Source organism: Orycteropus afer, unplaced genomic scaffold, assembly GCF_000298275.1.
Source record: "Orycteropus afer afer isolate SDZICR_OR568_19922 unplaced genomic scaffold, OryAfe1.0 scaffold00015, whole genome shotgun sequence".
NCBI lineage: Eukaryota > Metazoa > Chordata > Mammalia > Tubulidentata > Orycteropodidae > Orycteropus > Orycteropus afer.
Genome location: NW_006921602.1, coordinates 7,824,469 through 7,841,851, shown reverse-complemented (window position 1 = coordinate 7,841,851; position 17,383 = coordinate 7,824,469). Strand labels below are relative to the sequence as shown.

At 40.8% G+C, this 17,383-nt stretch overlaps 1 protein-coding gene across 1 annotated transcript in view; it reads left to right on the top strand.

Annotated features, from left to right (window-relative positions):
* The first annotated feature begins 237 nt into the window (after window positions 1-237).
* MAP2K5 (mitogen-activated protein kinase kinase 5) overlaps window positions 238-17,383 on the top strand; it is a 358,912-nt gene continuing 341,766 nt past the window's right edge. The window contains exons 1-2 of the mRNA XM_007957397.2: window positions 238-372; window positions 7,949-7,997. Coding sequence (XP_007955588.2) covers window positions 238-372; window positions 7,949-7,997 — 184 coding nt within the window. The remainder of the gene's footprint in view (window positions 373-7,948; window positions 7,998-17,383) is intronic.

Sequence of the window (17,383 nt, the reverse complement as noted above, 5' to 3'; positions counted from 1 at the left end):
GTTCCTACTGCCCCCTGCTCCCTATCACCCCTCATCCTTCACAGAGCCTGCTTTCTTGCCTGTGGGCCCCTTCCTGACCACCTCACCTCTCTTCACTCCCCCCTCTCCCTCCAGAAGTCTCTTTCCATCCTCTACCCTCTTCCTCCCCCAACCCTCTTGCCTCCTTTTTGAGCCCCCGCCTAAACCAGGGGCCAGTGGGTACCCCGTACCGCAGGATGTGAGCCCCTTTGATCTGTAATGCTGTGGCTGGCCCTTGGCCCCTTCTATGCCATGGAGAACCAGGTGCTAGTCATTCGCATCAAGATTCCAAACAGTGGCGCGGTGGACTGGACGGTGCACTCCGGGCCGCAGTTACTCTTCAGGGATGTGCTGGTGAGTGGCAATCTCCATGTCCAAATCTCAGTGAGGGTCTTGGGGAGGGGTGTGGAATAGTCAGCACGTGACTTGCTGAATCTTCCCAAGAAGGGGGCAGTTTTATGGCTTTAACCACACAAGATTGATTAATTTCGTCAACTGAGATCTGACAAATGTGCAGGGCCCTGGGGAAATAGAGATGAATGAGATGGAATTCCTGCCCTCAAGGAGCTCACAGGGTGAACTGGGACACACAAACACACACACACACACACACACACACACACACACACGCAACCAACTGGGATACAAAAAGCTGAGTCTAGAAGAGAGATTGTTTCCCAAGTGTTTTAGGGAATGTCTGGCTTAATTCCAGGCATGTGTTTCTATTGAGTTCTCTGAACTTTCTTCCTCGGAGGGGCTAGTGGGTTTAAACTGCCAACTTTTCAATTAGAAGCTGAGCTCTTCAACCACTGTGCCACCAGGACTTCTCTGAACTTGACTAGTGGGGAAAGGGAACTGGAAACAAGGGCAGCTTTAACTCAGCATGTCTCAGCAAACCTAAGCCATGATTGATTGTAGGGCATGCCATTATTTTATGTATCACTACGAAAGAAAAAGGAGCTCTGGTAGCATAGTGCCTAAGGCACTTGACTGCTAACCAAGAAGGCTGGCGGTTCAAACCCACCAGCCACTCCTCGGAAGGAAGGTTGGGCAATCCTACTTCCATAGTGATACTGCCCCAAGGAGGGGTCGCTGAGTCGGGGCCGACTCGACGGCATATAACAACAACAACGAAAGAAAAAATAATTTAAACTGACACACCATACATTGTAAAGGGAGGAGGGCAATTTCAGAGATACAAAAATATGGGAAAATGTGCAACTTAGAATCAAGATATTTGGAATGTTAAAACAGTGTAATCTTGGAGGTAGCCAAGGTTACAAAAGGCAGGAAAAAGTTTATCCTATTTAACTTTTTGCAGATAGTTACTGAGGGGCAGCGAGATACAATGGCTTTTCCAAAGCTGTGGAAAGAACACACACACATTCTGTTGGGACAATCAGTTCTAGACCTCAGATTCCCTTACTTTTTACTGCCCACCATTCTGCTGTTCTACTTCTCATCTTTCTAACACTCATTTGAGATAGGGTACATTGTACCCATTTTATATATCGAATAACTGAGGCATCAAAAGCAGAAGTGACTGACCAAGAAGCACATTGCTGGTGGCAGATCTGTAGGAGAACTTAGCTGCTAGATAAGATGGGGCTGAGTGGCAGGTTTTTGGGTGGAGGAAGATATGTGATGCAATTTTTGATGGTCATGAGTGACCCAATCAAAATTTGATTCCTGTAACTTCATCTTGAGTTCTGGATGTTACTGCTGCCCAGACCATGCAGATTTTCAGGCACTAGGGAGCTCTGGTGGCACAGTGCCTATGGCATTTGACAGCTAACCAGAAGGCTGGCAGTTCAAATGGACCAGCCACTCCTCAGAAGGAAGGTTGGGCAATCTACTTCCATAGTGATACCACCTAGAAAACCCAAGAAGGGGTCGCTATGAGTCGGGACCGACTTGATGGCAGTGAGTATAGGAGTGCAAAGACCATAGTGAGACAATAGCCTAAATATTGTGTACCAAGTGCCATCTTCTCTTTGCTCTAAGAGTTCTCCACACACATGCACATAGATTTCCCTTTTAGATAAAGCTTATACTATCATGGTCCTCTGGGCAAGTCTTGATTGGCTTTTGTGTACCTGGTGCCAGCTTCATCTCTCACCACACCCCCAAGCATCCTGCAACTCCAGATGTATGGAATTATTTTCAGTTCTCCAGGGGCCCAGGCTGTCTTAACCCTGCCCCATTCATTGGCTGGCCAACTCCCACCTGTCCTTCAAAGCCAAGCTCCACTTTTCCTGGTTAGTCTTGGTTATGTGGCCCTCTGTGTTCTCAGAGCTTTGTGTGTATACCCCAGCAAAGCAAACTTGTTGTGTCATGGTTGTCTCCTCCATTAGATGGTGAACTTCTGGAGGAAAATGGACATCTCTGTTTCCACCTGTGTCTGGTGCTTCATACTCAAACTAAACTCACTGTCGTGGAGTTGATTCCAACTCATAGTGACCTCCTTTGGGTTTTTGAGGCGGTAAATCTTTACGGAAGTAGATTGCCCAGTCTTTCTTCCATGGAGTGGCTGGTGGGTTTGAACTGCCAGCCTTCTGGTTAGTAGTCAAGTGTCTTAGGCACTATGCCACCAGAGCTCCTTGGTGCTTCATAGGACTTTGAAATATTTGTTTAATAAGGGAGGTAAAAAGAGGGCGCATGCAGTTATGATGTGGAAAGAGCACTGGGCTTTGAATCAACAAATTTCGGTTCAGTTGCAAGCTGTCCCACTATCTGGGCAAGTCACTCTTTTTTGAGTCTGTTTCCTTATTTGTAAAATGGGGATGATACCTGCCTCAAAGGCTTGTGAAGAGGAAATGAGATTACATCTATGATGAGAAAGACATGAGCTTTCTTACTTTGCTCATTTAAAACAACAGAAGGTATATAGGTAGAATAGTTCAGTGTTTAAGAGCACAAACTGGAACTAGACTGTTGATGCTATATGCCAGTGAGTTGAATTCTACTAATAGCAACCCTATGACAGATTGTTGTTGTTGTTGTTGTTATGTGCCATCGAGTTGGACCTGACTCATAGCAACCCCTCCTTGGGTTTCTGAGGCAGTATCACTACGGAAGTAGATTGCTCAACATTCCTTCTGAGGAGTGGCTGGTGGGTTGAACCAAGGCCTTAAATCTTTATGGAAGCAGACTGCCACATCTTTCTCTCATGGAGCAGCTGGTGGGTTCAAACCACCATTTTGGTTAGCAGACAAGCGCTTAACCATTGTGCCACCAGGGCTCCTATATTTGGGTTAGAACCTGAGACTTTAGAGCTGAATACAACTTGGAAGCATCACCTTCATCTAATGTACCCCTTCTGATTCCCCTCACCCCAGTTTTCAAGTGAGGAAACATGGACCCCAGTGGAGGGAAATGCCTTGCTGAAGCCACACAACTTGTTTTTTTTGCAGAACTCTACACAGAAGCCAAACACAGTTTTTAGTCACTAAGTCAACCAAGTCAGCTGTAAGTGAGAGTGTTTTGGACCCAGGGTCAGTGGTGAGGGCTTTAGTCACAGCTTTATGGAATAGCTGTGAGACCCTGAACAAGTCACTAGGTCTTCCTGGGCCCTTCTTTTCCTTCATCCAAATAATTAGTGACTGGTTGGAAAGTTAGGAGTCCTTAGTGCCAACAATCAATGCACTTGGCTGCTAACCAAAAGGTTGGAGGTTCATGTCCACCCAGAGGCACCTTGAAAGAAAGGCCTGACCATCTGCTTCCAAAAAATCAGCCATTGGAAATGTTATGGAGCATGATTCTACTCTGACACTCACGGGGTTACCATGAGTCAAAATCGACTTGACAGTAACTGTCTCCCCCCACCCCCCGAATGTTAAGTAGACATAGCTGCTCCTCAAGGGCAGGACATTTGTGTTATGTGCTATGTCTGTTTTTCAGCTCTCTGTGTGTCTTTCTGAGACTGTGTGTCTGGTTCTGGAGAATTGTGCAGGAGCTCTGGATTAGTGCCTGGTGGGAAAGAGTTTTAACCTCTCACCTGTCTGTTCTTTGAATCCTACTGTCTGTAAGTCCCAGTTTACATTCTCCTTTGTCTGTGAAATTTCTGCCTAAACTAAAATCTAAACTGATTTTTCCTTCCTCCTGAGTTAACAAATATTCTTTGCTATTTATGTCTTCTGTTTGGCTTTTATATTTTAAGTGCTTTTGTTATTTGTCTTTAAGGTATATCTTTATCTCTGTGAACAGATTATAATCTTCCTAAGGCTAAGGACCAAGTCTTACACTTCTCTAGCCTATGGCTTTCAGATCCTTATGTTGCTAACACATTACAGATGCTGAATTTTATTTTCTGACCAATGTTTTTAATATTTTAATCTGTCAGATATTTGACTCGATTTAGTGAAAGGAAGAAGAGAAAAAGGCATCAAGAAGTGATCACCATCAAGATATGTAAATTTAGGGTTTTTTTTTAAACCTTCTTTAGGTTAGTTAAAATATTAGGTCATTGAGATAAGTCATTTAACATATAAGAGAAGTATTAACTGGAAAATGTACATAAAATCATTCAGTGTACCCTGTTTGGAAATGATCAGTGGATGTTTATTAATTGTCAAACACTTTACCCCTTTGTCATTGTGATAGCTATTGCTGTTGAGTCATTTGTGAGTCATGGTGACCCCTGTGTGTCAGAGCAGAACTGTGCTCTACAGGTTCTCAGGGCCTGGTTTTTCAGAAGTAGATCTCCAGGCCTTTCTTCTGAGGTCTTTATGACAGCTCCAGTGTATTTGCTTTAAAGAAACAAGGTAATTGGTTGTATTCATATGATTCTCTCAAGCATGTTTGCTTTTTTCTTTTTCCTTTTCTCTGAATCAGATGTAAAATGCCTTGTTTTTGTTGATGAGCAAAAGATGCCATTGCTGCCTGGGAGGATTTTCGACTGGTTAATAGAAATTTGCTATTTGAGAGAGTCTGCTATCATACGTAGGAGGGATCCTAAATTTGTTACCTAATGTTATAGAAAGGAGCTGTGGTGGTACAGTTGTTAAAGCATTCAGGTGTTACCCGAAAGAAAGGTCAATGAACCCCCCCAGCACTCCACAGGAGAACGATGAAACAGTCTGCTTCCATAAAGATTTACAGCCTTGAAAACCCTATGGTGCAATCTGGTCATTGGCACTGGGTTTTTTTTTTTTTTTTGGAATACTGTGGCGGGAGAGGTCACTTGCCAAGATATGTTTTCTGAATGGTAGGATTTCTCTATCACCTGAGACTTGAGACTTTGAAGGTGGATATCTATACTGGCTAGAAAGAATCCTTAATAAATGCTGTTGGAAGGATGAAGTAAATGAAGACTTGTCCATCATCTACTGATACACCACTGATTGTCAGGTGCTGGGATTTAAGGTTTCATTGTGGGTTGAGGTTTGTGATATTCCAGTGATCCGTGATTTGCTTTGTTTATTTAACAGACACCATGTGGTAGACATTCTCCTAAGTACTTCCCAAATATTAACTTGTTTAATCCTATAAGGAAGGACAGCTATGATCCCCTTTTACACATGAGGAAACTGAGGCACAGAAGATCAGTAGCTCAGCTGATGAGTGCAGAGCCAAAATCCATCCCAGCGTTTTGGCTCCAGAGTGCATGCTCCCAGGCTTTACCCAGTACTGCCTGTATGGTTTATTCTATACTTGCTCTACAGTTTCCATTTACCTGTCATTAAGTACTTTTTTACTAGCGTGTAGAAAGAATTTTTTTGTACCAAAATGTTTTACAAATTCTTCCTCAAAAAGGAGATGTTTCATTTGCTAAGACTAGAGTCAAGAGAAAAATATAATCTCTTTTGGCTGTAATGAGAGAAGGCTACCTAAGGTACTATCTTAGTTCTCTTTGATCAATTTTATATGCACAGATTTATTTTTGAAAACAAATCAAACCAAACAAAAGCACTGTAGAGGCAAGACTATTATGCAAATTTCCACTGCAGCAAAAGCTTCTGGAGAACTGCCTTTAGAAGGAAGTTGCAGCTGACATTCTGCTAAGTGCCCTGCTTGGAAGGGCTGTGGGCTTCCTGCTGAGAAACACTGCGAGCGGCTTTGTCAGCTGGCTGGCTGGTGCCAGTTCTGGCTCAGCCTGGGAGAGACACTGTGGCTGAGCTACCCCAGGAGAAATGAGGTTTGCAGGCCATTTGGGTTGGAGTAGGCATACTGGGGGGTCACTTTCCCCAGAACTGACCACTTCTTTTAGGTCTTCTGTACTTCTTTAATTAAGCCTCCTGTATGGGCTAATGAAGTGTTTCCAACTTTGTAGGTTCATTTAAGTGTTGATATCAGATTGTTGTTGTTGTTGTTATGTGCCATTGGGTTGTACCTGACTCATAGCGACCCCTCCTTGGGTTTCTGAGGCAGTATCACTACAGAAGTAGATTGTCCAACCTTCCTTCTGAGGAGTGGCTGGTGGGTTTGAACTGCCAGCCTTCTGGTTAGCAATCAGGTGCCTTAGATACTGTGCTACCAGAGCTCCTGATTAGATATTACTTTTTAGATTATTTTTTGCAGGTAAGATTAACTCTATTTCAGTATCATTAAATATGTTTTCAGTTGCTTAATAATAAAGGTTGGTAAGAATTGTTTGGCCCCCAGGGATGGCCTCAGGGCCTTTGGCAGTCAGCTGCCACACCCAAGGCTGGCGGTTCAAACCCACTTCAGCTCCCCGCCAGGTAGCCACCAGGTAGCCGGGCCATCTCTTTTTAGGAGCTCTGGTAGCACAGTGGCTAAGGCACTTGACTGCTAACCATACGGCTGGCAGTTCAAACCCACCAGCCACTCCTTGGAAGGAAGGTGGGGCAATCTACTTCCATAGTGATACTGCCTCGGAAACCCAAGGAGGGGTCACTACGAGTTGGGTCCGACTCTACGGCACATAACAACAACAACAAGAATTGTTTGTATTAAATGTAGCAGTATAGATTTATATCATTGTGATGGAACTGTGTGTGTTTTAAATTCCTTGCACTATGAGTGCAAGGCATGGTTTTGCTAGTTACATATCAAGAACTACATTTGCTGACTATCTACAATGCACTAGGCCCAAAGTTGATTGTTATTACATTATTTATTTATATCATTATAAATAAATATTATGTTATATGATGTTATTATATTATTTATATAATATGTTATTATATTATTTATATTAGACCTATTTTGAAGGATAATCAAATTGAGGCTCAGAGTCGTGCTGTCATGTTGGTTCCAACTCATAGTGACCATATGTAGAATGGAGCAAAACACTGCCTGGTCTTTCACCACCTTCACAATCATTGTTATGTTTGAGCCCATTATTGCAGCCACTGCATTAGTCCATCTGGTTGAAGGTCTTTTTCACTGACCCTCTACTTTACCAAGCATGATGTCCTTCTTCAGGGACTTGTTCCTTCTGATAACATGTCCAAAGTACATGAGACAAAATCTTATCGTCCTGCCTTCTAAGCATTCTGGCTGTACATCTTCCCAGATTTCTTCCATGGCTCAGAGGGGTTAAGTAATTTGTTCCAAGTCACATTGTTACTAAGTACAGAGCTGGAATTTGAACCCAGGCCAGTCTGACTTTTAAAACCCCGTTTACTCTTTACACTACGTTATATCCCACAGCCTCTCTTAGAAGAAATCTTTTTTTTTTTTTTGGTAAGTGCACAACACTGTGCTTATGTACACTGTTGAATTGAGAGTGAAAGATCATGTTATTAATACAGAGTAGAAAAGATTTCTTGAAGATTTTTCCCCCTGGAATAGAGATATAAACTTTGGCCTTACATTGTTGGGCTAGGTGTGATTATGAGCTAATGTTTTTTATAGTTTATGCCAACATTTTCAAAAATCTTTTCCAGGTCCTCATATTTCCTCCAATATTTGCCCCATATTAGTAATAAAGAAGATGGCTAATTGTGTTTATTTTTTCTTTGTTTAGGATGTGATAGGCCAGGTTCTGCCTGAAGCAACAACCACAGCATTTGAATGTAAGTCTGGCTTGTATACTGTCTTTCTTGACTGTTTCTTTCTGCAGTAATTTTTCAAAGGGTTTATGGGTTGCATTACTTTAGACACTGACAAAAATAGATTATTTATGATCATCATATGGTACATTTAAATATTTATAAATTAATGCAAGTTTAATGATGATACTGAACTGAGTAATATTTTCTTATTTAATGATATCTTGGGTGTGCATATTTCTACAATATAGCTTTAATTACCAGCACGACCTTTATCTGCTCTTGCTCCTCACTGCAATGGTATTGCTGGGATAAAAATGAAACGTGTAAACTACCTGTGGGCTGGTGATTATTGATTAAGAGATTTTAATCCATCACTGCTTTAAAACATTACAACAAAGTAGAGCATGAAGCAAACATTGCATGGAATAGAAGTCTGTTTTATTGGGGCTTAGCAGGACTGCTAGACAATGACAGCAGCGCTCTGGGTCTTGGGTCGCCCTGTCCTCCTCATTGACTTTTATGTACCGGGCAAAGGAGTGGGTGAGGGTAGAGGAAAATGGCAATAATAGCTCCAGTAATGGCACGGTTGATTGATCTCTGTGGCAAGTGCTCTGGGAAGGAAGGTGGACAATCTACTTCTGTAGTGATACTGCCTCGGTAACCCATGGAGGGGTCACTGTGAGTTGGGTCCAACTCGACAGCAGTGAGTGAGTAGTAGTATGGCAAGTGCTGGGCTGAGTAAGAGTATCAGAATGCTTTGGGCCACACATAAGATTGTCCAAATCAAGTTAGTTTAAACAATTAAGAAAGTTTATTATCCCACATAAAAAGAATTTAGAGGTAGGCAGTTGTAAGACTTTTGTAGTTGTATGTGATTTTTACTGAGCAGTCCCAATCGTACCAGGATGTATTAGAAAATTGGTTTTGATATGAACCAAGTCATTGCAGGAGAGATCAAGGTCTAAATAATGTTAAAATGAGAGCTTAGTAGCACAGATGCTCAGATGCTGAGAAGTATCAAGTAAGGGCTCAGAGCCATGGTTGCCATCTTTTTTCTTTAAAACAAATAAACAAACAAAAAAAAAACATTGTTCTTTACATAGCAAATTAGTTTCCCAATCAGTAGTACATATACACATTGTTCTGTGACATTGGTTGCAATTCTCACAATGTGTCAGGACTCTTCCTACTTCTTCTCTGAGTTCCCTGTTTCCAGTCATCCAGTTTCCTTGTCCCTTCCTGTCTCTTCATCTTTGGTATTGGGAAAATGTTGCCCTTTAAGTCTTGTGTACTTGATTGTTCTAAGGAGCACCTATTTCACAGATACTATTGTTTGTTTTATAGTCCCATCTATTATTTGGCTGAAAGATGACCTCTAGTTTCAAGTTAGAAGGTAATCATGGGATTCCTCTAGGCTCTTTCAGACCAGTAAGTCTAGTCTTTTCTTTTTCAATTTGTATTCTGTGTTTTTTACCCATTCTAATTGGGACCTTTTATTGTGGTCTTGCTCAGAGTGGTCAGTAGTGATAGCTGGATACTGTCTAGTTCTGGTCTCAGGTTAGAGGAGGATGTGGTTCATGTGGCCGTTAGTCCTTTGGACTGATTGCTTCCTAGAGTCTTCATTTTTCTTGGCTTTCCTTTGCTCTAGGTGGAAAGAGACCACTGGTTGCTTCTTAGATGGCTATTCACAAGCCATAAGACCTCAGGTACAGCTTACCAGGCTAGGGTGTAGAATATTGTCTTTACTAACTATATTTTGCCAGTTGACCTAGATGTCCCCCAAGACTATGGGTGACTATGGGTGTTAGCCTTCAAGTCCAGTGGTTCAGTCCTGATGTCTAAGTAGTTTCTATAACTGTGCACCTATATGCTCTACTATATATATATGAGTATATGTATAACATTTACAAATATGTATGTAGAAATATCTACTACCATATCTATATATGTACACTGGTGTTCTCCTGTATGACCTTCCTCACCTATTTAGCATATGTATTTACCTGTGTATCTACTCACATGTTATTGTTAGTTATTACTGCTGTTGCAGGATAGTATATGTTACAGCATTTACCATAGTTGTCATTTATTCTTGCATACTTCATTTGCCTTGATTGTACTGACTTCTCCCATATTATGTTGCCATCTTGGTTTGAAGATGAAGGCCACTTCTCATTGTAGAAAATTTGTAATTTCTCCCCATGATAGTATACTTTTTGTTCCTGTTTATTAAGAAAATATATAATGACAGAAGAGTAAAATGCATGCATCCTCTTTGGATGACAGTTTGGCAATTCTTATCAAGATGTAGGATGTTCAATACCTTTGATTCAGCAGGTCCACTTTTAGGAAGCTGTCTAACAGAAATACCCACACATGTGTTAAATGCCCTTCAAAGAAAGTATTCATTGTGGAGTTTTCAATAGCAAAAATTTAAAGATAACCTAAATTCCAAGAATAATGTGTTAATAAGTTATTATTTATTCATCATCTGAAACACTAAGCCACAGCTAGAAAGAATGAATTAACATGTTATGTGTTGGCATGGAAAGATATCCATGATATATTGTTCAATAAACAAATATGTGTAAGATCCCATTTTGTAAAAAACAAAACAAAAACAACAACAAACAAACCCATCTGCCGACCCTGCCTCCAAACTCCATATATATAATGAGAGACAGGGATCTGAAGAGTGCCCATTATAGTGCTTTCCAGGAGTTTCCCCTAGGAAGTGGACTTGGTGGTTAAGGGGTGGTGGGGTCATCAGTTGACCGAATGAACATGATTTTTACTTTATATATTCCTCTATTTGAATATTTTTCAATAATCATTACTTATTTTTAAAAGATACTGTAAGACTCTTAAAATAATTAATTTTATTAATCACACTGGAATTTTTATACCTTTGGAAAGTAATACATATATCTAAAATTCATATTAGTGTTGTATGTTCCGTTCAGACTACTTGCAATATCTCTTTGGAGATGCCAGGAAGTTCATGGGCAGTCTAATAGCTAACATTTGAAGTACTTACTGTTTCCACATGCTATGCTGAGAGCATGCCATGGGCTATCTCATTTAATTTAACCTTCACAAGATCCCCATGAAGTACTTTGAAGGACTGTTACTACTGTATTGTACTTACAGTTGAGGAAAGGACATCTCTTCTAAGCAACTTGCTCAAAGTCTCTCAGCTAACAAGTGGTATAATGCAATAGACTCCACAGCATACGTTCTCAGCCACTGTGCCAGACTTGTGAAAATGGTCAGAATCTTGAAATTATATTGTATACTATTGTTCTTAAGCATGGCAAAAAAAAAAAAAAAATAGTTTTTACTTCGTACTTCTTGCTTTCAGGTTCCCCCAAAGTAACAGGGTTACAAGTGGCTTGATGTACTTGTGCCTGCCCCACTAGCTTCCAGAGTTAGGGTTCATAGCAATAGTTCTGATTATTCTAGCTATCATTTACTGATGGCTTGCTCTGCACCAGGCATTGAACTAGGTGTTTTATCTAGATTGGCTAATCTTTAGACTCTGTAAGGTACAAAAATTATACCTGTGAGGAAACTGAAGCTCAGAGATGTGAAATGATTGCTGAAAGTGACCAGCTAGGAAGTGGTGGTGCCCAGATTCAAATACAGGTCTCTTTGAATGTAAAGCTTGCACTGTATCAACCAAGTGTGTTGAAAGCCTCTGAAGTGTGTTAAGTAGAGAAAAATGTTTAATCCTCTAAGTTTAAGGTCTTAGAGATCACACTTCCTTTTCCCCAATAAGGGCAGCAGTTCTGTACCCATCTGTGCCTGAACCAGTTTTATTTTTTTTTCCTTTTTAAAAAATTTTATTGTGATTTGGGTGAAAGTTTGCAGAGCAAATTCATTTTCCATTCAGCAGTTCATACACATTTTGTTTCATGACATTGATTGTAATCTCCACACTGTAATAGCTCTCTTCTCACTTTTTCTCTGTGTCCTTTTTCCTTTTCCCTTTCTCTTGTGTCCTTCTGTCCTATATATTCCTGCCCTCTGAGGTATCTCCCTATGCAAATGCTGCTCTTCTGATCTCCCGTGGTTGATTGTTCTAAGGAATGTACCTACCTGCTGTGCTTGTTCACCTTATGTGCTTGTCTGTTGCTTTGCTGGAAGCCACAGGAGTGAGTTTAGTTCCAGGTCCCAAGGATGACTAGGGGCCATTATCTTGGGGGTTTCATCACTCTCTGTCAGACCAGTAAGCCTGGTCTATTTTATGATTTTGTGTTTTGTTCCACATTTTTCTCCCTCTGTATCCAGGATCTCCTATTTTGATCTCTTTCTGAGTGGTTGACAGTGGCAGCCAAGTACCATCTTGTTCTTCTGGTCTCAGGTTCATGAAGACTGAGGTTTGCATGGTTTGCTAGTCCTTTGGACTAATCGTTTCCATGTGTGTTTAATTTTCTTCATTCTTCTTTGCTTCAGATAAGGAGCGACCAATTGTTGCATCTTAGATGGCCGCTGGCAATCTTTTGAGACACCAGTCACTCCTCACCAAAATAGGATGTAGAGCAATGTTTTTGTGTAGTATGTTATGCTAGTTGAACTTGATGCTTCCCGTGACCGTGGTCCCAAGCCCGTGGGCCCAGTGACTCACTCCCACACAGTGTTTGGCTATGGCTAAGAAGTTATCATAACTTTGCCTCGTATTAGCTATATTATATATATGGACATTCTTACAGCACAAAGAAATACATACGTAGAAATATCATCTGCCATACTTATATATGGCCACGAGTATATTTGTGCCTAGGGCATTTGACTGCTTGCCAGAAGGCTGACAGTTCAAACCCACCAGCCACTCCTCGGAAGGAAGATTGGGCAATCTACTTCTGTAGTAATACCACCTTGGAAACTCTAGGAGGGGTTGCTATGAGTTGGATCTGACTTGATGGCAGTGAGTTTATGGGTATATTCCCTTTTGCCTATTCATATCTGATCATTTGCCTATCTACCTATGTATCCAATGGTAGATTAATATTTGTTATGACTGATAATGTACTATTGTGTATGTAAGTGTCTACCTTTGTTGTCTGTACCTCTTGTGCACCTCTCAGTGTCTTCCTTTTCCTTAGTGTCATTGTGCTGGTCATTTGCTTTTGGTATACTGCCTTTCCCTTCACCCAAATGATTATTTGTGTCTTACTTGTCTAGCAGTTTTTCCTCGCCTCTCCTCCCCTCCCATCCCTGGTTACCAACAAAGAAAATTTCCTTCTATGTGTAAACCTTTCCATTGACTTTGTATAATAGTGGATGCAGTGTAGTAAATTACTTTGTGTGGCTTTTCTACCCATAAGTCTTTGTAAACTCCAAGGTGGGATTTGCTATGAGCAACTGAGGAGCTCCTGATTGCTGAAGATGTCCACCTGGAGTATTTCTGTTGGGAGTGGCACAAAACAATGTTCTGGGAGGTGCCCACTCTCTCTCAGGTGCTTAAAGTTCTGATGCTATAATTGGCTAGTTTGACCACCCTGCCAGGCTCAAAAGGAGGCCTCCTAAAGGCAGAACCCTCTCTCTGACTACTGGTGGAGGAAGACGTGCTGCTGAAAGAGACACGGGCTCCTGAGACACACGCTGCTGGGAAAGAGACGCAAGAGACACGCATTGCTGAGTGAGACACCAAGGGACACGCACTGCTGGGAAAGAGACTGTGAGAGACTGCTGGCTGAGGGACAGTGGGCTGGGAGAGAGACTGAGCATTTTTCCTGAACCTGAATTGTAGCCTGTGGTGCTTCCCTAATCTGTGAGATCTGTGTGGCCCCTGCAGCAAATTACCGAACCCAGGAGAGAGGTGGTGGGTGCTTTGGGAGGAACGGTTGGAGAAAGGGCTGGAGGGAGGCAGCATGTCTGGCCTTGTAGGAATAGGCCTTAGGTTACTGCTGGTAATCCTGTCTTCCTCTTGCGGTATTAGAGGACGTCAGAATATGTGGCCTCCTTGCCGTTTTTGCAGTGGATTAATACAATATATATATCCTTTATCATTGACTTATTTCACTCAGCATATGTCTTCCAAGTTCATGTACATTATGAGGTATTTTGCAGAGTCTTCATTAGTCTTCCATGTTGCATAGTATTCCTTGTGTTTATGTACCATAGTTGTTTGGCGTCCATTCATTCATTGATGGGCACTTAGTTTGTTTCTGTCTCTTTGCTGTTGTGAATAGTGCTGCAATGAATATGGGTTTACATATATGTCACTTCTTTAGGATATATATAACTAGTAGTGGGATTGTTGGATCCACTGGTATTTCTATTTCCAACTTTTTAAGGAGGGTACCACACCATTTTCCATAGTGGTTTATCATTTTACAGTCCCACCAGCAGTGCATGAAAGTCCCAATCTCTCCATACCCTCACTAGCATTTGTTATTCTCTGTCTTGTTGATTTGCTGTTATTGCTGGGGTGAGATGATATCTCATTGTTGTTTGGATTTGCCTCTCTCTAATGGCTAATGATTGTGAACATTTCTTCATGTGTTTGATGGCCACCTGAATATCTTCTTTGGTGAAATGTCTGTTCATGTCTTCTGTCCATTATTTTAATTGGATTTTTAAAACTTTTTTGATGTTGAGGTTTTAGAGTTTTCTATAAATTTTAGAGATAAATCTCTGTTCAGACATGTTGTTGCCACATATTTTTTCCCAGTCTGTAGGTGCTCTTTTTATTCTTTTGGAGAAATGTTTTGATGCATATAGGAATTTAATTATGAGAAAGTCCTAGTCATTTACTTCATCTGCTATTTGTTCGTTTTTATTTGTATTTGATAGTCTATATATGCCATATATCAGGGCTCCTAAGTTTGCCTTCAGTTTTTCTTTAATGAACTTCATATTTTCAGGTTTTACATTTAAGTCTTTGATCTATCTTGAGTTAGTTTTTGTGTATGGTTTGAAGTATGGATCTTGTTTTATTTTTCTGAAAATGGCAGTTTTGCCAGCACCATTTGTTAGAGACTATTGGCAACAACATATCTGACAAGAGACTTATCTAAACTGATAACATATCAAAGCCCTTTTGAATGAATTACTTTAAAATAGAATAAAATTTTAATAGTAAATTGTGAAAAAAAAAAAATTGAAAAGGATTATTTATGTTGTAGTCAATTTCCTTGATTGTCCCCAGTGAGCCATGCCTCCTGGTATTGATGCCCTTGTTTAGTTGCATCCCATACTGAATCAAGGCTGGCCTTGTGTGTCCAACAATTGATGGAAATGATGATATGTGATTTCTGAAGCTAGTTTATAAAAGACATTGCAGCAGAGGTGGAGCAAGATGGCAAAGTAAGTGGAAGCTCTTGTTTACTCCCTCAGTAACTAATCCACTGAATAATGAATAAAAATAAGCACAGACTGAGATCACAGAACTCTGATGGCAGCTGAGTTGTTGGATAGTCAGAGTGAGTCTAGAAGCGGGGGAAAGGAGGAATCAGACAGCACAGAAGCTGGGAGACCCTACCCATTACCATTGGGAGGACGTGCTTATTGCAGTCATGTGAGTTTGCAGGATGCACAATTGGGAGGGGGCAAAGGGAGACCATGGCACTGTGAGAGAGTCCTGTTGAACCTTGCTGAGGCCCAAGACAGATAGGCACTAGGACTGGGAGGAACAGCAAGGCCAGCAGGGCTAGAGGAATGCGTCAGAGTGATGGAACCACACAGAGGGAAATGACTCATAGCAGGACACCATAGGTAAGCCTGTGCAGGGGCATCCTTGAGAGAAATACATAGAGGATCACAGGAAAGTTGAGCCAATCAAATTGATGTAAACAGTGACCAGCTAACTCCCCCAATGAAATGATAATGAAAACACAACGTATCAAAATCTTTAGGACACAGCAAAAGCAGTACTGAAAAATTTATGGCTATATATACCTACATTAAGAAAGAAGAGAGGGCCAGAATCATTAACTTAAACCGACAACTTCAAAAGTAGAAGAGGGAAGAGCAAAAGAAGCCAAAAGTTACCAGAAAAAAGGAAATAAAGATCATGGCAGAAAAGAATAAAACAAAACCAGAATTTGGTTCTTTGAAAGGATCAATAAAATAGACAAACCACTGGACAGATTAACAAAAGGAAAAAAAAAAAAGAGGCAAATAACCAAATTAAGAAAGGAAATTGGTAACCTTGTAACTAATCCAGCAGAGATAAAGAAGAGCATAACTTCTTTATCTATGCAATCTTTATCATAGTAATCTATGGATTACTATGGCAAATTGTACTCCAACAAATTTGAAAACTTAGATGAAATGGATAAATTCCTGGAAACGTATTACCTGCCCATACTAACACAAACAGAGGTAGAAAATTTGAACATTACAAAAGAAGAGATTGAAGATGTCATCTAGAAACTGCCAATAAAAAGAAGCCTAGGACCACAGTGGCTACTCTGGAAAATTCTGCCAAACATTCAGGAGAGAGTTGACACCAGTCCTACTCAATTTCTTCAAAAATGTGGAAGAGGAAGGAACACTACCAAACTCATTCTATGAAGCCAGCATAACACTGATACCTAAACCAGACACAAATATTACAAAAAAGAAAATTATAGACCAGTATCCCTTATGAACATAGATGCAGAAACTGTCAGCAAAACTCTAGCCAACTGACTTCAGCAAAGTTTTCAAAAAATTGTACATCATAATTGAGTGGGATTCATACCAGGATCATAAGGGTGGTTTAACATTAGAAAATCAGTGTAATCCAGTACATAAATAAAACAAAGAAAAAGAACTATAGTATCATATCAATTGATAAAGAAAAAACATTCTATAAACTTTAAAAGCCTTTCCTGATAAAACTCTCAGCACAACAGGAATAGAAGGGAAATCTCTCAAACTAACTATGCAAAGTTTTTATGCCAACTTGGCTGGGTCATGATTCTCAGTGGTTTGGCAGCTGTGATATAATTTGGCAGGTATGCAAGGATGTAGTCATCCCCCATTTTGTGTCTGATATCATATAATCACCTTCATGATGAGATCTGCTAGGAGCAGCCAATCAGTTGAAAGAGAGTTTCCTTGGGGGTGTGGCCTGTATCCAATATACATGGATGGTCTGGCAAAGCTGTCTAGGTTTTTTGAGTACTTTGGATCTGCATCTGGCTTATCATCATCTGACCTCTGGTTTTTGGGACTTGAGCCAGTGACTTGCTTGCCAATCTTGGGATTTGTCAGCCTCCACAGCCTTTGAGCCAGCAGCCTGCTGTCTAACCTGCCAATCTTTTTTTTCCTTTCCTGTCTTTTTTTGTGTGTGTGTGTGTGTGTATGTGATTTGGGTGAAGATTTACAGAGCAAATTCACTTTCCATACAGCAGTTTACATATACTTTGTCTCATGACATTGACCACAGTTTACCACAATGCAACAGCTCCCCTTCC